At 50.3% G+C, this 21734-nt stretch overlaps 1 protein-coding gene across 1 annotated transcript in view; it reads left to right on the top strand.

The window, feature by feature from the left end:
* The window catches only part of FARP2 (FERM, ARH/RhoGEF and pleckstrin domain protein 2), a 76658-nt gene that overhangs the window by 16423 nt on the left and 38501 nt on the right, over positions 1-21734 (top strand). The window contains exons 5-10 of the mRNA XM_087819460.1: positions 15390-15494; positions 15665-15707; positions 16891-16969; positions 18530-18627; positions 20725-20839; positions 21362-21509. Of these exons, the coding sequence (XP_087675586.1) occupies positions 15390-15494; positions 15665-15707; positions 16891-16969; positions 18530-18627; positions 20725-20839; positions 21362-21509 (588 nt within the window). The remainder of the gene's footprint in view (positions 1-15389; positions 15495-15664; positions 15708-16890; positions 16970-18529; positions 18628-20724; positions 20840-21361; positions 21510-21734) is intronic.

Raw genomic sequence — 21734 nt, 5'->3', positions numbered from 1 at the left:
GGTCTGGGAGCTGATTGGGCTCCCACACCTCTTCCAGGCAAACGTTTGGGAGAATCTTCACCATGTAGCCATCCTGAGCTAAACACATTTCCTGTGGTCCCGGCTTCTAACAGGTCAACATTTTTAAAAGGTGAAGGAAGGAAGGAAAGAACTGCACCACGGTTCACTTTGGTGCATCTTTCTTTGGTCCTGCTTAATGGGCTTTATCAGCTGAAACTAGGCCCAAAAAGAAGTCATCTCACATTTACTGTTGAGTCATAAGCAGGGTGTAGTCCTTTTCTGAGAAATTCACTCCTACTAAGCATCTGGGTCATTTTACACGTAAGGAAATTACAGGTGGCATCTTGTAAAGGTTTCAAAATATTTAGAGCTTGTAAATGTTTTAATAAATTGAGATTGTTGTTTGTATTAGTCAAATACAATCATCGTGTGTGATGTTTTGATGCACCTGGAGAGTTACCAGAGATTAAAGAACCACGTTGCTGTTGCACATCCTGGGGGAGAGGGTGCTTTTTGACTGTGGCTACTTGCTGGTGTGCCCCTTTCAGGAGCAGTTAAAACCGACTTTGGTACATTAGTCGGATCCTGCTTCCAAGGGCTCTGTCCTCTGCAGCCGCCAGCTGGCCCTGCCGAGTAACACACACCCCGAACTTAGTGCTTGAAGCAGACATTACTGTGTATTGCCTGCATATCCGAGTGTTCACTTGGAGGGTTTTTGGCCTGGCTGGCTCTGAGGGCTGGGTGGTCTAGGATGGCCTTACTCACAGGTCCCTGCCTCAGCAGGCACCTCCCTCCTTGCAGACTCTCTCCCTTCAGCGGCAGCGCCTGGTGACTCAGTGAAACTGTCAGGTCCCTTGGGTTCTGGGCTTGAAATTCGAGCGTTGTCACTTCCGCCAGGTTTTACTGATCAAAGCAAGTCCCCAGGCCAACCCGGATTCCCAGGGTGGGGAGGCAGAGCCACCGTGGTGGTGGGGTGGGCCAAGGAAGCTGTGGCCTTTGGCGGCCAGCACAGCAGCTGTTGCCAGTGGATCAGGGATGCAGTCCTGTGAAGCTCAGAGCCTGATGGCAGTGGGCTGGGCTGGTTTGCCAGGCAATAGACATGCTTCCTTGTCCTGCCCCTGAAGTGCTTCCCCACAGTCCTCCGGAAGGGGCTGCCCTGAGAAGGCAGGTGTGCCCTGCTCCTTTCTGACCCCGTGTCTCCTGGGGGTCACAGCTCCAAAGATCCTGAGGTCAAGGCTGGTCGCCTGCCTGGGCTTCCCTTCCCTGCTCCACTGTTACTCCTCACTGGTCACCTGTGTCCCCACTCCTGCTCCTTTATATTTGATTGTATTAGAGAGAGGAAGGGGGAGAGAGAGAGAGACATCAATTGATTGCCTCTCATATGTACCCCTAGCTAGGATCTAACCCAAAACCTGGGTATGTGCCCTGACCATGAACTGAACCCAACATTTTTTGGTGCACAGGACGACTCTCCAGCCAACTAAGCCACACCAGCCAGGGCTTTTTTTTTTTTTAATTGACTTTTTTAGAGAGAGAGAGAGCCCCCCTTTATATTTGAACTGAGAGACACAGATTATGGTCAAGTGGCATTTGCTTTTGGATGGCTGAGATGATGGCCTGCAGTGCGGGGTGTGGGCGACAGAGCAGGGCGGGCCTCGACCGGGTGAGCCTCTGGCTACAGAGAGGACACTCCTTGTCCCAGATTGGCCTGTGGTCTGTCTCCTGGTAGGTGGTTCCGGGGGCCAGGCTTTGTTCCATCCACTGCTGTGTCCTCAGTGTCTGGACAGGGCCTGTTCTGTAGACATGCGTTGAAGGGACAAGCCAGAAGCTGTGTTGGATTAAATGCTTAATTCAAGGGGCCGTGAGCTCTTCCCTCACAGCTGAGTTTTCCAGCCTCAGATCCGAGTGTTTCATTTCATGTGTTCTGGGTTTTTGGCGTCTATGCCCATCTGTCTGCTTGTTTGGTTTATTTTTCACTTAAGTCTTAAGCAGCAGAGTCTGTGGCCCGCGGAGTCTGTGACTAGCAGGTCGGATGTGCTGATGGCACCTTGCAGACCACTGCACTGGCTTCTGCGCATAGGTGGTGACAAAGCACCAGCCTTGTGTGGAGCTGAGTAGAACCCCCTACTTGATGTCGGAGGTTTTTACTTAAGGGACCTTTTTAACTTAGGGAAGAATGTGACATTTAGTTATTTTTGAAAGGCCTATATTTTGCATTAGTGAAAATACAGAGTAGCTTGGCCTGAAGACCTCCTGTGGTCATGTCTGTCTTTCCTCATGGAGTCTGGCCAGTGAGGCAGCCCTGCTGCTGCTGCTTCATACTTGCTCCAGACATGGGTTCTGCGAGACCCGGTTCTTGTCACACCTCCCGTCCCCCCGTGTGCGGGAACGAACTTTGCCATCCATGCAGACCGCCCCCGTAGTGCATGTGGGTGCAGAGCCACACTGCTCTCACCCAGGGGAGAGATAGCAGTTACTCTGCCTTCTCAGAAGTGGTGTTCACACAGCACGGGATCACCTCCTCCCTTGTCAGCGGCGCACAAGTGCGTTTGCCCCGCTTTCTGCCTGGGTCTTAGAGCATGGGCTTGTTTAATCCCTTCTGCACGCCCCCTGCCAGGGATAGCGCCCTCAACATGGGCATGTGCGCTGACCTGGAATCCAACCGGCAACCTTTCGGTGCACAGACGATGCCCAACCAGCTGAGTCATACTGGCCAGGGCTAAATGTTATTTTTAATGGCTAACGAAGGGAGGTTTTGAGCCAAAAGTATGAGAATTGTACCATTAAGAAGTTACCCTCAGGGGTGGTTCCTTGGAGAGATTGTAACAGTGACGTTAACCCCTGCTGAGCCAGTTCCCACATAGGAATGAACTGTCTACTTCTCCCGGTTGTGAGGACCACAGAGAAAGCAGGGCTGGGGGCCCACAGCGAGCCTGGGGATGGGAAGCTGCGGACAGCGGAGGCTCAGAGTTTCGCTTAGAGTTGTCTTGTAAATTTACGGAACTGGAATTTTAATTGACACTGTGTTTAAAATCAGCATTTATCTCTTTTATAGGAAATAGCTACCAGTGTCTGATTATCTCAACCGTTGGAATCACTGGTACAACAGATGTGCATGAGCTTGGGTTGTGAGCTGACAACGTGAGATGCACTCTGTGGTTCCTCCTGTTGGTCACTAGTTAGACTAAAGCACTTCTGCGTGGAAGGGCAGGGCTGTAGTGCAGAGAAAGGAGAGAAGTCTGTGAGTCCATGGTGGAGCCCGTGGTGTGGGCCTCGCTGTGTGACTCTTGACACTCACTGATGGGATTTTAAGCTGCCAAAGGTCAGTCAGTGGTCAGCTTTTTGATCTAGTAAAATCTTGATGTGTTTTCAGTTGATAAATGAATCCTGTGCCTTTGCAAGTATAATTCTGGAAAAATAAAGAAAATAGAAATCTGGCCTCTGCTCTGGAAAGACCTTTTCCTGAGCTGTAAAAGAAGCCACGTGGAAGCCATGTGTCGCCTGCCACGGCCCGTGTGCAGTCGTAGAGCAGAAATGCTTTCAGCTCCAGCCTGTCAGGTGTGTGGGGGGGTGAAGTCCACGCTGGCACACAAGAGGGGGGATCTTCTCCTTGGCTTAGAGTGCAAGGTATCTAGAACCCTTCGTGATGATCAGGGTCAGGAATTGATGGGAGTTGCAGCGTTTGTATTATCTTATCTGGAAGTTAGTGCTGTGGAAAAGTGCTATTTGGTGGTTAAAAAAATAGTCTGGGGCATAGTTCGGGTGTGAGACTGCACCCAGGCTGTGAGCACCCATGCCTTTGCTACTTACTGTTTGTTCATGGTCTCTTTTCCTTAAAATACTCAACATTTTTAGAGTGGGCTTTCCGCCTTCCTTTTTAAGAACCGCAGGCGCCTTAACTTGAGCCTGTGGCTCGTGGGAGGGCAGGTTCTCAGCCGTGGGGGCTCCGTGCTAGGAGACTACGTTGCTATTCCAGTAAGAACTTCATGTTTTCTTCTGGCCAGGAAAAAATAGCCAGGATTCCAGCGAGCATCATCGCCAGATGTTTCTCGTTGCTCCCACACGAGCATCCTAAATATGGCAGTAAACCGCCTCGACTTATTTTGGTCTGATCTCAGGAGAAGTCAGTAATTCAGCCTCTGGGACTTGGGATAATACAGGCTCTCCACAGAAGCTCTGTGTGTCTAGTGCCCACAACTATTATGTGCCTCCGCCCTGGCCTCTGAAACCTGTCATTTGTCCTGGGCAGTTGGTCTGTTTCTTTGACCCTAGTGCCCAGGAACGTGGCACAAGATGGAGATGTGGATGCTGTTACTCCTAGTTACCCAGCTGTGGTACCGAGGCTCCCAGCGCCAGCTTCCCACCCACGCACACACAGGCACGCACATGCACATGCACGCACACACACACGAGGCTGGTGCACAGTCTGTTAGGTGACCGTGACGAGGAAGTCTGTCTGGCACCGGGAAAGACTAGGGAAGCCTCATCCTGCGGCTCTCCATGCCAGTCAGTCCTACCAGCACAGCTGTGTGTAGTGAGAAGTCTCTCTAGGATCTCAGCAGAGGGCATGGAAATGAGACTTGCCAGTTGGGTTTCCTGACTGGGGTGGCACTAGGCAGTTTCAGAAGCTGGGGTACAGGGGTCAGCAGGATGGACACTGAGCACCCCCTTATTCTGCAACGGGAGCTGGATGGTGAGCGAGGCCCAGCAGAGCCCTTTGTGCTCAGGGGAGGTCACACAGGGCAGGAACGTGGGTAGGAGAGCGGGCGGGAGGGCCTCTTCTCAGGAAGGGTGTTCACACAGAAGTGCCCCAAGGGCATGACTCTGGGCCAAGCTGGCCAGGACTGGTGTGGACAGGAGTGAGGGGGGCGGTGAGAATCAGCGGGTCCTGGAAGTGTGCGGAAGCTGCCACTGCCAGGTTCACAGGTGAAGGAGATGTGGGCTTAGGAACCTGAGATGCTGCAGGCTGGTCCTGAGTCACCCATGGGAGCAAGATCAGGGCTGTGTGGGCACGTGGAGGGGCCTGGCCTTGTTCTCGGGAGTCTGGGTCTCCTGCACAAGGGCAGGTGGCCACTGCTGTGACCTCCCACGGGTGCCTGTGTTGCCTCTGTGATGCTGTCCTCACGCTCGCAGGAGCCGATGCTGCACCCGGTGTGGACCCCGCACCCCCGGCTGAGGGGGCAGCCGCGGGCTCCTCGTCCCCGACTCCCGGCCCCGTCATTGCCAGCGTTTGTTTTTTAGAGTCTGACTAGTCGTTAAATAGAAACATGTAGGTGCTTCCAGATGCTGTTGCTGGAATGGTCTGTGCACATGGGTTGTGCTCTTTTGTGCCTAATTTTATCGTTTATAGAACACGTTTGCCACAATGGCAGAGAGGGTCCCAGCCCGTCCTCAGGGGCTTTCTCTGCCGCAGTGGGAGCCAGGAGAGGCGCCCGCACCCGGCTGATGCCCCCGCTGGGACTCCAGCCTCCTCACGAGCTCCAGGTCAGTCTCCCCTCACAGGGCACTCACAAACCTGAAATACCCTTTCCAAAATGATCTGATGTTTCTGATCATAGAAAATGCATTTTTCTTAGTGTCCTGTTTTCAGGTATTTGTCATGTTTCTCATAATTATAGTTTTTTTGTTTGGTCCTTCCTAGTATGTGGTATATGCCTTCCTGCACGTGTTGACATTCGAAACTGGTGAAGTCAGAGTTTTGTAGCAGAAGAAAAGCCGCTTTTCCCTGGTAAAGTGATTTCAGTGAAGACAACGCAGAGTGACCTTGAGGCTCTGGGCACTGCTGTCCTTCTGGAAAGTACTTTGCAACATACATGTTAAAAATAGAGAGCAAGCTCTTGTAAATCAAACTTATCTCCAATCCAGGATGGTCAGCCTATAGCTGTTTGCTTCTGGCTTTAACATCAATCTTGCATCTTTTAAAACCATATAAAATAGTAGAAATGTCCCCTCCATGTAGTTAAGGCAAGTTGTATTATGAAGTGAAATTCTGAATTTTAGATAAGTACTAACCATATAGAATTGAACTTGTCGTATTAGCATAAAGAATATAGACAGAGGTCTCGGAGCCTGGTGAGCTTGCTGAGGACACAGGTTTTCCCGAGGGCTCGTTTCCCGTCGGTCGTTTCTTAGTCAGTGGGCTCTGGCTCAGAGAACTAAGCCCTCGGTGGGGGGCAGGTTTGTTTTGGAGAATTGTTGCTATCAAGTTCTGAAAAAACAAGAGAGTTTTTTGTTGCTGTAAATTTTTCACAGTTTAGAAATTAATACTATTACTTTTAGTTATTCAAATCAGTTATTAAAATAAGTGTCCTGTGGGATCTTTTTGTATTTTCCACTCTAAAAGATGTCTGTAATATATTTTTTCAAATTGTAAAATTAATGCATCCCTGGCCGGGTAGCTCAGTTGGTTAGAGCGTCCTCCCGATACACCAAGGTTGCAGGTTCGCTCCCTGGTCAGGACACATAAAAACCAACCAGTGAGCCCTGCCCGTGTGGCTCAGCAGTTGAGCACCAACCTATGATCCAGGAGATTGGGGTTCGATTCCCGGTCAGGGCACATGCCCGGGTTGTGGCCTCGATCACCAGTGGGGGGCGTGCGGGAGGCAGCCAGTCAGTGACTCTCATCATTGATGTTTCTCTCTCTTCCCCCTCCTTCCTGTCTCCGAAATCAATAAAATATATCACAAAAAACAACAACCAATACATGTATAAATAAGTGGAACAACAAATCGATGTTTCTCTCTCTCCTTCCTGCTGATTTTTTGAAGGGGAAATCTATAGTTATAAACCATAAAAAGAGTTTCAAATAGCTCTTAATCACCTGGAGATTTTTAATTAAACTATTTATAGAAGAAAAAATTCCAAGGGGAATAATCCAGAGAGGCCTTCCTCCTTCCCAGTATAATTATAAAGGTAATTGTAAATTTCCAAGCACAATAAAATTCTAATTAAAGTACAGTCCACTGATGTGTTTATTTATAAGATCAAATTAACCCTCCCTTTTGCCCTTTCCATCCGTCTTTAAAAATATACTTTTATTGATTTTAGAGAGAGAAGAAGAGTGAGGGGGGAAGAAAGGGGCAGGGAGAGAGGGGAACAGCGGTCAGTTGGCTCCTGTACAGGCCCTGACCGGGGCCCAAAGCCCCCACCTTCCGGTGCACGGGCCTCACTCTGACCAGCCGAGCCACGCTGGCCAGGCCTACCCATTACCTCTTACTGTTTCCCTCTTTGTTTTTCGGTTGCTTCCCCCCAAAGTCTCCTCATTTTATGAACACAGTGCATGACCTTTTCAAGGATCTTAATGTTTTAAATTGATTTTTCTTTAGTGAAGCCCATTCACTGTGCTCACTGGGAGTTAGTTTCTCTGTGACTTGGTTGCTGTCTCTGTGTCAGGAGTGTGGTTTTCAGGGTCTGGTCCCTCCGGTTGTCTGTGTACATTTGCGAAGGAGGTTCCAGATTGACCAGTACTGGTTTCATTGACCGTTTTTCAACAGATGAAAACAGATGTAAACGCTTGATCTTAGCCAGAAGGCTGAGAAGTGATCATTGGCCGTTTTATAAGTGATTTTCCCAGGCAGGCTTTCCCTGTGAAAGTGGCAGCCGCCTGGCCGCAGGGCCCTGGCGGGTGAGTGGGTGGGGCACGCGGGCAGACAGGTTTCCTTTCCGTGGGTGTGTCCACAAGCAGGGACAGGCCGGCCGACCAAAGCCCTTCGTGGATGAGGGAGGAGGCGGGAAGGGACTGTCCAGGAGGCAGATACTGGGCTGACACCCCCTGTTTTGCTTTGTCCCTGAGGCCCTGTTAAAGACAATAAATAAAAAGTGGGTTCTCCCCCAGTTCCTAAAACTTACTAGAAATAGCAGGCTACGTGTTTGGTGCAGGCATCTGATGTGTCCCATGTACAAATGTGGTGGGGACCCGGGCCCGTTGATGCATGCGTGTCCTATTCCTTTTGTTCTTGCCTTTGCCCTGGTGCCAGGAGGCCCCGCTGGCCCTGCCTCACAGCCAGAGCAACTCCTGTGTCCCTTCTGCACTCACGTCCCCATTCCCTCTACACTCGCTGGGTCTAGGAGGCTCATTACCGACGATGCCACTGCGAGAGCTTAGTGAGCTCGGGGGCTTCAGGAGGGAGCTAGCGGACAGGTGCCCACGGGACCTCTTCCGCTCTCACACCTCAGGGCCGTGCCAAGCTCTGTATCGTTCCGGGTGCTGGCTGCCCGAGCTGGCACCTGGCAGGTGGCTGGCCTAGAGATTCAGGTTTCTTCTCCCCGGTTTCAGGACTCTTCTTTCGGGGTAAAGCTGTTGAGGCTTGAAGACCAAGGGCACTTTCCCCAGACTGGTCAGGAGACAAATACGCCTGTATGTGAACTGGGAAATGAATGGGATGAATGGCTGAGGGGGAGGGAGAGCACTGAGGAACCTGGGGCCTGTTCTGACCAAAGAGGTAGAGACCATTGTGGTTGGGGCCCTAACAAGACTGTAGTTCAGGGAAAGTCACGGGGGTGGGGGACACCAGGGCTCCTGAACTCGGCTGGTGACCTGCTGGCAGCTGTGCCACCACAGCAGGAGCCGAGAGCCGCAGACCTGGAGGAAGGCTTATTTTTGTGGACCCCAGGCTCCCAAAGCAAGGCTGGGTGATGGGCTCAGGACAGACGCAACACCTAGAATGCGGGCTTACCCACATTCACAGGTTCAGGTGTGGGGGCTTTCACTGTCCTGATTCCCAGAGTCATTGAAGAGAAACCACGTGGAAGAGCCACGGACCCACCGATGAGAAGCCTGTCTTAGGCCCACACATACGGGAGAGGTGATCTGTGTGCGTGTGAATCTCAGTGGAGTACGTCTCTCCTGCCCAGACACGGAACCCCCAGCAGACAGCAGCACTCACAGTCGTGCCCGCAAATTCAGCACAGGTCTCTGGCTGCAGCGTTTCAGGGATGGGAGAGCCTAAGAGTTGAAAGTGTGCCAGAGAGAATGAGACGCCCATCAGAAATGCTGGTGACCTTTCAAAGAATCCAGAATGAATGTAGCTACAGTGTCCCGCGAGCTCTCGGGCTTATTTTCCTTGCACAGTGCAACATTATGAAAGGAAATTTGGGCGATTTAATTATTCGACAAGAAACATCTTAGGCAGGGAGACGAACAGTAGAGACGTGCGTTCTATAATGGGTGGGCATCTGGACGGAGATGCTGTGATTTGGCAAATGAACTAAACAGGCACATGAAACAAGGGGAAGGAAGAAACCAAGCTTTCTCAGAGGAATTTTCCCACAGAACCCAAGACAAAGGACAAAGAAGAGCTTTGTTGGCTGAGCTTTGTCACCCGGTACCATCCAGACACAATCTTTAATGGTACTTCTGTGGATGTAAACCTTGAACAATATGCTTTATGTCTAAGCTGACCAACAGGGAAATGGAAACACTGGACACAGAGCCCTGGTTTTAACCTGTGTTTCGTACGTGACGCTCCTGGTGCTCTCCTGCAGCCGGCCCTCGCTGCCCAGTGCTGACCTGGCAGCCGCCGCTTCGCTGGGTGACGGCTGTGGGCAGCTGGGCTCCGTTTGTGGGGCCTGCTGGTTATGCCAGCGCCTCTGGTCTCTGTGAGGACTTTGCATCCCATTCAGGGACGGTCTTGTGTCATCCGACTGTTTGCTACTTTGGGGACATACAGGGGGCACAACAGTCCAACTGATGTGAATTTCTGCACTTTTAGGAAGAAAAGGTAAACGTTAGATATAGATTTGAGTGGGTAGAAGTGGGCAAGTGACAGAACAGGGGACACTGAGAACAGAACTGTTGAGACACTTAATGAGCGGCAGTTGTGATTCCCCATAGAAATTAATTTCATTGCAGAAAAGACAGTGAGTTTTCATGCGTTTGCACACGTCTTGGCAGGAGAAATTAGTCACCACTTGCCATTCTGAGTGACATGCCCGTCACGGCACACAGGGGCCCATCTCGTCTGCTTCCTTCCCATTGTAGACGCCAGATGAGCTTGGGGTCCTGGATGAGGGGCCCAGGAGAGTGTCACTCTCCGCAGGTCAGAGGTCTGCGCTGAGTGTGCAGAGAGGGCACCCAGCTCTGGACTCGGAAACCAGCCTGGCCAGACGTGCAGAGCACTAGTCCATTACACCCCATACATCCTTTCAGGGTAAGAATTGTGTTTATTTTCCAAATGAGGAAAACTCAGCTCAGCATCCCCACCACGTGGGCAACCAGGATGCCATCTGCTCTGTGATAGCTCCACGGACGGACCCCGTGCCTGGGGATGGGACCAGCAAGCAGAAGGCACCTGGAGAAAGTGCCTCCTCACTCTCCTCTCTAAGCAGAGGACTCACCCCCGGTCAGGTGGTTGTCTCTGCAACTTTGGAGGTGATTTCACCACCTTGGCCACCAGTGCTTCCTTATGTTTAGCTAAAACGTGCTGATAAAATTAAACTGTTTCTTCTACTTTAGCCTTCTTTAGGCTTGGAAATAACTGGTCAGCATCTTCCTCAGATTCTTTAGTATGTGGACACTGTGCTAATGTCACTGCAGGGACAGGGCCTGTTTGGAGAACTCTTGGCCTGCAGCCAGCATCCTGCCTCATTGCGGTCACAACTGTTCTTGATGAATTGCCATTATAAGTTACGTCCGATTGGGCTTCATTATTTATGGCCATAACCGGAGGCTTTGTCCCAGTTATTAGGTGGCTTGTTTACTCACTAATCTGAGTGCTGCTGTGTAAACAGCTCTGACCTTTTTATAATTTGAGTCGAAGTGTCAACCACCTAGCATTTTGTTCTCAAGGAAAACATGTTGAAAGTCACCATGTGTGTGGAGATTTGTTAACTATTGGACAAAATCCAAAATAGGGTGCCTGCTGTCCAAGAACATGGTCTAGGAAACTCTCTCTTTGTTTTGTGTTCAGTCCTTTGAAAAATGACTTGCCTATAAAGTAAACTGGGTGGATGTGCATCTGGGATGGTAGGTGGTAGAGAGCAGCTCTGTTCTCTGGAAAACTGAGTTACGTGCAGTGACCCACGTCCAGCCACTCAACTGTGCCACTGTGTAGGCACTGGACCGACCTGTGTTTCAGGGTATGTCCTGGGTGACCGTGTTGAAGGGACCTTGACAGGCTGGACTGTGTCGAAGGATTGAACAGGTGGGATTTGGGCAGGTGGAGGTTGGAGAGGCCTATTGGCCCAAGGCGGGTGTCCTGTCAAGCAGAACCGTTGATGAGAGGACCGGCTGCCCCGTGACGAGTGAGCTGTGGGGTTCTCTAGCTGCAGTTCAGTGACACCTCAGATTAACGTGAAAGTAGAGGTCGGTTTCCACAAACTCCAGGCCTCCTTACCCTGTTTTCCTCGTAACGACTTTCTGGTCGAGGTGCAGCTTCCACAGTGAAGTAAGTGCACACCTTCCCAGAGCAGTGAGTGGATTTGCAACTGTGCCCACACTGGTTCCACCACCCAGGTTGGGGTGCACGGGCTCCCTGCTGACCCATCAGGTATGATACCCCGGAAGTCGCCACTGTTTCTGTCTCTGCTACCACAGAACGGTTTTACCAGACCTTGAGTTTCATATAAATGTCATCAGAGCATGTGCTCTGTGAACTGTCCGTGTTGCTGCCTGTCAGTAACACCTTATGTCAGGCCGTTTTTATTTATTTATTCATTTTTTGTTAATCTTCACCTGAGGATATTTTTTCCATTGATTTTTTTTTTTTTTTTAATATATCTTTATTGACTTCAGAGGGAGGAAGGGAGAGGGAGAGGGAGGGATAGAAACATCAATGATGAGAGAGTCATTGATCGCTGCAGCCCACAACCCGGGCATGTGCCCTGACCGGGAATCGAACCCCGATCGCCTGGATCCCAGGTCGACGCTCAGCCGCTGAGCCATGCCCGGCCGGGCTCCATTGATTTTTTTTAGAGCAGAAGGGAAGGGGGGCAGAGAGAAACATCGATCGGCTATCTGCCGTACGCATCCCACCCAGGGATGGAATCCGCAGCCTGGGTATGTGCACTGATCAGAATTGAACCAGCGACCTCTCAGTGCTCGGAATGACACTCAACCAACTGCGCCACACCAGCCAGGGCTAATTTTTTATTTTAAAAAATGTGTAGACTTAAAAAATAGGTTAGTACATGCTCATGATACAAAATATAGGACATGCAGTCACAGGGTTCAGGTCTCTGAATCAGCTGCATTCCAGGCCCTGTCTCCCTCGGAGCCTCTGCACTTCCCACAGGCACTTCGACACCTCTGCCTGTGTTTCTATCCCCCACTCGGAGGTTAAAGTCAGGGCCGGGTTAGCGATAACTGATGGTTGGGGTTAGGGGTACGTGTGGGCACTGCTCTGCACCCTGCTGTTTTTCTCCTTAGTCACGGAGCAGCCTTGGCCTCACCGCTGTTCGTGGCATTGGGTGTGGCGCCTTCGTTACCTGGTGGGCTCAGGGTGTGTTTGATCGCTTGCCCTTGGAGGCATTACTGGAACAGGTCTCACTTATGGGCATGGTTTCCCACCTGTGAGGTCCTTGTCAGAGGCGGGGCTTCTAGGAGAATGGTGAGGCCCTGGACACTTAGGTAGTTCCAGCCCGGCCTCCACCAGGTTTGCTCCTGCCAGCCCTGTGGGCAAGCGAGCGCACTTCCCACACCACCCAGCACATGGGTCCAGATGAGTTCTGCCAGCCTGATGGACACAACCTGGAATCCAGCTTCGATTGATTTTCTTTTCTCGGGAGGGCAGGGAACCCGTTTGTGTGTAAACATCAGTTAGGTTTCTGTTTTTGTGAGCAGCCTGTTCTTTTGCCCATTTTTCTGTTCAGCTCTAATCTTGTTACTGATTTTTGAAGTTTGCTGTGTTTTAAGGAAATGAGCCTTTGTCTGGAGTAGGAGCCATACATGTTTTTTCCTATTTGTCTTTGAAAAAGTCTTTTGAGTTCCCCAAGCTGCTTTCTTGGCAGACGTTCTTGATGTTCGAGTTTTCCAGTCTCTCAGGCCTCCTGTTATGGCCCTGGTTTCTGGAGTGTGGTGAGAACAGCCTCCCCGCCCAGGGCATGAAACAGAGTTATCTCGCTGGACCGCTTGGGGGAATGGATGTGTTTGTGTCTAGATGTTTTGCTCATCTTGAAACTGTGATGTAAGGTCAGGCTACAGCCTTACTATCTCTAGGTGGGCACCCAATAGTATTCCTTGAACAAATCTGTTTCTCCCACTGATTGACTCGTACCAGACTCTCCAGTATCTTACATATTTGGATGTATTTCTTCGCCTTCTGATCTCTTCCGATGATTTGTCTTTGTAGACGTGCCTAGTATCAAGCATCCTAATTATGATTTTCCACCATGAAATGTCTGATAAGGCCAGTCCTCCCCTACTTTTCTTTTTTCAGAATTTTCTTGGACATTTTTGCATTTTTTAAAAAAAGTATATCAACTGTAGAATCAGCCTGTCAGGTTCCCCAAAGAGTCCTGTCGATACTCTTATTAAGACAGTAGATTGTTCGAGGCCTGGCATCTCTGTGGGGAGGGGTTTGGGGTGATCCTGGGGAGCCCCACACCCCTCCTCCAGTCCTGCAGCGACACAGTCAGCTCTGTCAGGGGGAAGAGAGGAGGGACTGCATGGCTGCCCCGGTGACAGGGTAAAGGCATGGTGAGGACATGTGGCTCCGAGAGAACTTTCCAGGGTGGCCTCACAGCCCAGGGTTGTTGAGGTTTAGCAGGGGCTGGGTGCAGCGAACACCACGATCTCCGTGGTTTCTGACCACTCGCCTCCCCCGCAGGGGTCTTAGACGCTAGGTGTGGTGCATTGATGGCACGGAGACTGCATGGAATGTGACCACCCCTCTTCCCGTCACCCAGCACATCATAGGGGCTCCCATGTGACACCTGTAAGAGGTGACATTAGAGGATCCTGAACCCAGAAGATTTGCTCTTCGGTCTTTGTGTTGTATTTTCCATATGAGGTCACCTCGCAGCTCAGCTTGTTCCCCTGAGGTGCTCACTGTGCTGTGTCTCTCTGCGTCTTTGTTCCAACGGACGCAGGCGTCAGTCCTTCAAATGAGAGTTCTCATTTCAGGAGCATAAGCACTTCTTGGGCACAGACAGAAAGCTGGGTGGTTAACCCCAAAGGAGCGTAATGTCCTTGGGAACAACACACACTTGCATACAGTATTTTTTAATTGCAAAACTGACATGCCTGTTGGAGAAAACGCAGACATTACAGAAGTTCATAGATAAGGTGAAAGGGAAAGCCCCTGACCAATGCCCACCTCGGCCGTGGTCACCTGTGAGGATGCCGGGTCCAGCCTTCCAGACGTGTTCCTGTAGTATGCAGACGGGGGTGTTCTCTGAACGGAATCGTATTATTTATGCCGTGTCGACAGGGAGACCCTTTTCTTGACTAAACTGTAGTCTTGGACTTTGTTCCGTGACGGCACAGGCAGGGGTCTGTGTTCATTTTAAGGGCTGCACCATTTTCCACTGTGGTTGCACTGTTGTGACTCGTCACTGAGTCTGTCCTTGCGCGTTTAGGTCTGTACAGCCGCGTGAGAATATCTGTAGGAGAAAGTTCTAAAAGCGGATTGCAGAGGCAAAGGTATTGTGGACACTTCAGATTTTAAGGTGTTTTCAGACGAGCCCGGAAGGTGCTGTGAACTGTGAGCCCGCAGTGCAGCAGTGGCCATCTCCCCGCCGTTTTACTTCATTTGTGGTTGGAGGGCCGAGTGCCGTCTCCTCACCCGACTCCCAGGAGCCGCATGAGAGAAACTATCATTTTATTTTCGGTGTGATTGTGGAGTGTAACTTTGTTCAGTGTCTTTCCATTCAGGGGTGTTTCATTTTTATTTAATCAAATTTATCAGCCTTGCTTTGTGCTGTGCTTAGGAAGACTTTACTTACCCCAGGATTATAGAGATATCCCCCTTGGTTTTGTTCTGGTCTTTACTCCACTGGAATTCAGGGCTCACTGCCCACCTCATTTGAGAATGGCCCCTGTTCTCCTCACGAGCGCGAAATGCCGCCAAATAATGACGTACTCACTGGGATCTTGTGCAAACATGGACTCTGAGACCCACCTTTCTAGTAAATATCAGAATTTGATAAAATGTTTACCTAGACTAAAAATGGCTTCTATAGCCCTGAGTTACAAAGAAATATGACTAAGACACAGAGAATGTAAAACTGAAGGAACTTTTTTAGCTTCATTTGATGTCCATTTCTGAGCACGAAGAGCCCCAGGCTCATTTTATTTGCTTTGTGACAGATCGTAAGTCTTGGAAGGAACGTGAAACGAGAAATTAACTGGAATAAAGTCTGCGAGCAGGGAGTCGCCTTATGCGGCACAGTGCTCGTAAACCTTTGTTGTGTAGTTGTATAATCCTCCGGTCTTTCTCACCTGTCTCCCGCAGCCCAAGTGTGACGGCCAGGTTTTGCTGACACACGTGTGGAGGCGTTTGAACCTGATAGAATGCGACTACTTCGGGCTGGAGTTTCAGAACGTCCCGTCCTGCTGGGTAGGTGTTTCTCATGCGTTTGGAAGAGGCTCTGGTGTGTTGGAGAATCGTCCCGACACCCATGGGTCACCAGAAGCCTCTGAGGATGACTAGGTATTTCTTGTTTGTAGCATACTTAGTGTATAGAGAAAGTGTTTAACGGGTTTGCTCTTTTCTTAAACCCTCTTTAGGTTTGGCTTGAACCTATGAAACCCATCAGTAGGCAAGTACGAAGTAAGTCCTTTCCTTAACCCCTTAAACTTCTGTCCGCTCAGGGTGCTCTGTGTTCTCGACTGTTCAAGTCGGAGGCCTGATCAGATGCTCCCTGACTACCTTGGGCAGCTGTGCAGGGAGCACTGGCGGCAGGGGGAGCTGGAGGCCACGGTGCCTTTTAGAGCAGTCGGGGTGGGCAGCGCTTTCACGCCGGTTCTAGGGTACTTGCCTTCCACTTGGAAGCAGTGTGCAAAAGTAAGTATGCAGTTTCCTAAGTTACGAAACTGAGTTACGGAGAGAAACGTCGACGAGAGTCACCATTTGGCTGCCTCCTGCACATCCCCTGCTGGGGATCAAGCCTACAGCCTAGGCATGCGCCCCGACGGGGAATCGAACCGGCAACCTCCTGATTCATGGGCCGTCGCTCAACCACTGAGCCACTCCAGCTGGGCTAACTGGTATTCTTAATAAACTAGTTAATACTGTTTTGTAATTATAAATATAATTGTAATTGTAAACATAATTATTTTTGTTAGCCTCTGTATCAGATTTCGACAATGTAAGGTATGTGGTGATGCCTCTTGTCCTCAGGTGATCGCACAGGATGGGTTCACCTGGAGCTGCCTTAGGACTGAGCTGAGGAGGAAGGGCTGTGGGGAGTAACCAACCCTGTTACTCGCTGATGAGCTGAGGCCTCTCCTTTGCCCTAGCATTTTAGCAAAAGAGCTCCTCTTTCCTTTTTGATGAAACTCACATGGCCGTGTTGTTACAACATTTCAATAAAGCTGAGATCCCTAGATGAGCTGATGTCTTCAGCTTTTTCTTTCCAGTGCTCAGGTTGCTCCAGTTCAGTGCAGAGTGACAGCATTCACAAGGAATTAGAAAATGATTTATTATGACTACTTAATTGTGTAAACATCTTAACTTTTTAACATACAAATATATTTTAAAATGTTAATGTGCAATTTGCTGCATGTTTTTAGGGTTTCCCTGAGTAATCTCCGTTTAACACACAAGTTCTACATTTTTCTTTGATACTCGTGACTGGTACTTGGGACTCGTAATTTCACGCACAGGAGATTCCTTGGAAAGGTTTGCTCTGACAGTCCACTTGAAATCCTAGCTCGGTTACATCGTAATTCATGGAAGGACAACAGATACGATAGAGCCTGGCCTCATCTGTGATGTTTAAACTTTTCCACAGGGCCGAAGAGCGCAGTGCTTCGCCTGGCCGTGAAGTTTTTCCCGCCCGACCCAGGTCAGCTGCAGGAGGAATACACGCGGTGAGAAGCCTGCCCTGCACGCGCACGGCCATCAGGGCCCGCGCTCACCTGTGCCTCCCCCTGCCCGGTCATTAGGTGCTCGGGGCACGTTTGCTCAAAGAACGAACGACCCAGGATTCTCGTAAAGGTTGTGTCCCGTGTGTGGCAGCGAGCACAGGCGTCGACACTTAACCCTTACACAGGCCCAGTGGGACTTGGGAGAAAGGGGTGTGGGCAAATTTCAGAATAAAAAGTGGGGTGTTAGGGTAAATGAGCATACATTTGTACAAGTGCATAAAGTTCTTAGGGATTTTGCCCGTATATTTACTTTTTAGCAACAAAACACGCTTCATCAGAAGTGCCAGGCGCACGAGCCCCCGCGCGGGTGCGGCAGACACTGGGGTGACCTCCCCGCTGCTCCGAAGTCACATGGACTCTGCAAAATAGTGGAAAGAAACATGTAACAGTTGTTTCTTCGGGGCAGTAGGACTATGGAGGTTCCAATTTATGATCAGGATAAAGCAACAGCGTAAAAACTGTTCAGCTCGTGGAGGCAGTGAACCGAGGGCGGGGCCGCGGGGTGGCGCCGGGCGCCGCAGGGGCTTCGCACCGCTCTTGCCTTCCTGCACCATCAGAAACTGTCGCTGTCCCTATGGAAATGTCGAGACCTCTTACTGGTTCACCTCTCACTGTAGGTGCTGAGGAAATGGCCCCAAGGATGGCAGAGCTTTTGTTCTGTTTTTTAACCTCACCGGAGGATATTTTTTTATTGCTTTTCAAAGAGAGAGAGAGACATGGACGTGAGAGAGACATCCATGGGCTGCCTCCCGCTTGCGCCCCGTCTGGGACCAGGGGACCGAGCCTGCAACCCAGGTGCGTGCCCTTGGCCTGAATTGAACCAGAGCCCTTCAGTCCTTGGGCTGACGCCCTAACCACTGAACCGAACCGGCCAGGGCAGGAAGGCAGAGTTTTTATGGTGAACACAATGTATGTCAATGGCATTTTAAGTACCTGACACCCAGAAAATCGCTTTTAAAAAGGGATTAGCTTCTAAATTTATTTATACCTGGAGAGAGACGAGTAACAGGAAGTGTCACCTAACCCAGCGTCCTGGGCCCAAGCCATGTTCATGCCGAAGGTCCTTATTTTATTCATAAAAAAGTGCTCTTTTGAAACAACAGAAGAAAACCGTTGACGTGAAGCTGTGTCAAGTAACAGTAGCCCCTCATCCCTGCACCACAATCTGCCCAGAGCACTGACCAGGGCGTGTTCCAGGTGAGTTCCCAGCAGTGCACAGCAGACCCAGGGCAGCGGCAGACTGTGCCCACGGAACTCGGTGGGCTATTGTTGCCTCCCGACCACAGCCTCATGGGCATCTTTCCCTGTCGGTGTGTATGTGGCTGCAGCCCAGTTTATTTAACCGTTCTCTCATAAGGTGGGGCATACTTAGGCTATTTCCAGTTTCTGTCATAACCCTGCAAATAAACATCCTTGTCTGCATATCTTTGTGCTCTCCTGCGACAGACATGAGGAGTGTGCTTTGGAACCTTGGAGCTGATCTCGCTGACGTCTCCCTTGCAGGTACCTATTTGCCTTGCAACTTAAGAGAGATCTGCTGGAAGAGCGCCTGACCTGCACAGACACCACCGCGGCCCTCCTCGCGTCCCACCTTCTGCAGTGTGAGTATCTGCCACGTGGCAGGAGGCGGGGTCGCAGGTCACACTCCTGTGGGGCTTGTGAGCAGACAGAGAACGGGCCTTTCGGTTCCCACGTTCCATAATAAACTAACTTCTGCCATAGAACTCAACGTAGACAGTCGCTCCTCACCCCAGGGAACAGGCTCAAGGACACAGTCCCACATGCATTCTTTCTAGTTGTCCCTCATTTGTGCCTCCCACATTTTACCAAAAACCTCTTCAGTCTAGAAGCCAGACAGTAACCTGGACTCGGCACCCCAAGAAAGAGCCCTCCTTGGGGTGAAGGTCACAGCTCCCCTGGTGATGGGTTAGGCATGAAGCCCTGAAGGAAAGAGAACAGGTTTCCTCAGTGTCTTGCGCAGAGCAAGAGGAGGTTCCGCAGTATGTGCAGAACTAGTCACCTCAAAACAGGCAGAGGAAGGTAAGGAGAGGTTCTGGCGAACAGGTGTGGGCTCTCCCAGGGCTTTTCCAGGCTCCTCGTGGGACAGGAGGAGGGAAATGCCCACGGAGGCCAAGTCCCATCTTCCTGGCAGAGCTGGTGTTTCTGAAAGCTGAACGCAGGAAGGATGCTGTAGAAAGTTGCAGAAGTTTTAGAAATTAGTGAGTCTGTGGGTTAGTTTGTAATTTACTTGGTTCTTCCCCGGTATACCTTCAAATAGTGAAATTTTTTTTTTTAATTTTCACCTAAGGATATTTTTAGTTACTTTAGAGAGAGAGAAAGGGAGAGAAACACCAATGTGGGAGAGAAACATCGATCGGTTGCCTCCCATACATGCCCCAACCGGGAATTGAACCCGCACGCTTTTGGTGTCTGGGATGACGCTCCGACCAACTGAGCCACCAGCCCAGGGCAAAGAGCAGATTTTACCAGTGGTTCTCCTGAGCAATGGGGCTTGTTGATTTGCATTAACATAGGCTTTCAAAGTGACTTAGTTGTGGGTTTTTTTTTGGCCTGAAGTCTTCTCAGGCAGACAGATGGCTTCAGTGCAAACTTGCGTGGCCACTTGCTTGAGGGCTGTGGGGACAGCTCAGAGATGTCAGAATAACTTGTCATACTGTGATTTTCACTTAGAAGTGTGCTGCTGAGAGTGAAAGCCTCCTGCAGTGCATGGTTCTGAACTGGGCCTTTACCCATTAGACACAGTCGGTAGCTGGTAAAGCGTGAACGGGGCCAAGCTCAGCCCCACAGCAGGTCCCGGTCCCGTCCTGACGTGGGTGCTGCGTGGGGTTGTGGGTGAGAATGTCGGGTTTGTAGAAAATCCGTTCTAAAGGGTAATCTACACATGCAATTCTCCTGTGAATCTGAAATGGTCTTGAAACAGAAAAAGAAGCATATTCCTTAAAATTATCAGATTTTAACTACTATTTTTAAAATATCTATAGCTTGAAAATACATGAGTTTAGAAAGAAACTTCTGAAAGAATTTGAGAGGCCCTGAAGGAAAAAATGATTTAAAATACATTATCTTGAAACAAGTAAAATACCTTATCCTGGTCATAGTGGTCTTGAGACAGCTTCCGGGTGGAGCATGGTGTAAACTTAACACACGCCGAGCTGCGGCCTAGCGTTTGCCTCCCTGACCACTCACTGCATCTTCAAAACGCAGAAAACTCTCCTCACCTGTCTTTATATTTGCATTTTAGCATAAAACATTTGGAAAAATAGACTACAAATCTCGTTCATTGATACTGTTCTTTCATATAAACTCTTTTTACTACAGATTTAGGATAACTTTTTCTACTTTTAGCTTAAGCCTTGTACACCCAAATGCATAAATAAAAGTAGAGAGAGTTATCCTAAATCTGTAGTAAAATAATAGAGCTTATATTTTTCTTTATTTGAAAAGTAAAATTGCTGCCCGGCCAGTGTGGCTCAGAGGCAGAGCATCGACCTAGGATCCAGGAGGTCAGGGTTCGATTCCCGGTCAGGGCACATGCCCAGGTTGTAGGCTCGATCTCCAGTGGGGGGTGGTGTAGGAGGCAGCCGATCAGCGACTCTCTCTCATCATCTCTTCTCTCTGAAATCAATAAAGACATATTAAAAAAAAAAAAAAAAAATTACTGTCCATTATTATCTCAGCGGAAATAGGGGATTACGATGAAACCCTGGATCGCGAGCACCTCAAAGTCAACAAGTACCTGCCCCACCAGGAGCGCTCTCTGGAGAAGATCCTGGAATTCCATCGGAAGCACATGTGAGTCTGTCAGAATCAGCCACTGTCCTGCTGTCATTACGGATGTGACTAAATAGTGCATCAGGGAGCCTGTGCTGAGGCTCTGACTGAAGCCAGGACCCACCACAGCTCCCTGGGGTGCAGTCACCACGCTGCAAAGTAGGCCAATTTAGAAAAGGCTGGAGAGGACATGAGGGCCCAGGACACTCGTGGCCAGAGCACCAGTGGCCGGCATGGCTTTCCTATTCGTTGGTGGTAAAGGCGGCCCTGCAGTGAGCTCAGGGGTGCTGAGGTGCTGGGTTCTCCATACTGGTCCCTGGCAAATTTTCTGGACTGAAGTGAGGGCACCTGGAGGGAGCAGGGCCGGGATGCGGGGATGGGCAGAGAAGGCAGAGCCAGGCAGCAACTGGCCGAGGTGGAGGTGCCCATGACACCAGCCTCCTGTACCCATTAGTTTACTTTGCTGCCCTGGTGGCTTCTGTGACGTGTGGGTTCTCAAACCCAGGCTGGTCTCAGTGCTGAGATCCTGCTGTCTTATCCCAGGGGTCAGACGCCAGCTGAGTCGGATTTCCAGGTGCTTGAGGTTGCCCGGAAGTTGGAAATGTATGGCATCAGGTTTCACAGGGCTTCCGACAGGGAGGGCGCCAAGATTAACCTGGCCGTGTCTCACATGGGAGTCCTCGTGTTCCAGGTAGGGGCAGGGATGTCTCCGTGCGGTGGGGGCGAGGGGTTTACATACGTTGGTTTTTTTTTTACATTGGTAAATTTTGTTCTGATGAGTAAGGTTTGGCCTTGGAGGGGGCGCTGAGCATGTCATCCCATCTGACCTCTCACTCATCCAGCAGGGAAGTTGTCTGGTCCTCGACCTCCCTGTCTCAGAGCCCACTCCCCTCGGGGCATCCAGCCCGTCCCACTG

The sequence above is a fragment of the Miniopterus natalensis genome, chromosome 8 (assembly GCF_054644295.1).
Source record: "Miniopterus natalensis isolate mMinNat1 chromosome 8, mMinNat1.hap1, whole genome shotgun sequence".
Taxonomy (NCBI): domain Eukaryota; kingdom Metazoa; phylum Chordata; class Mammalia; order Chiroptera; family Miniopteridae; genus Miniopterus; species Miniopterus natalensis.
This window is presented reverse-complemented; position numbering and strand designations above follow the sequence as displayed.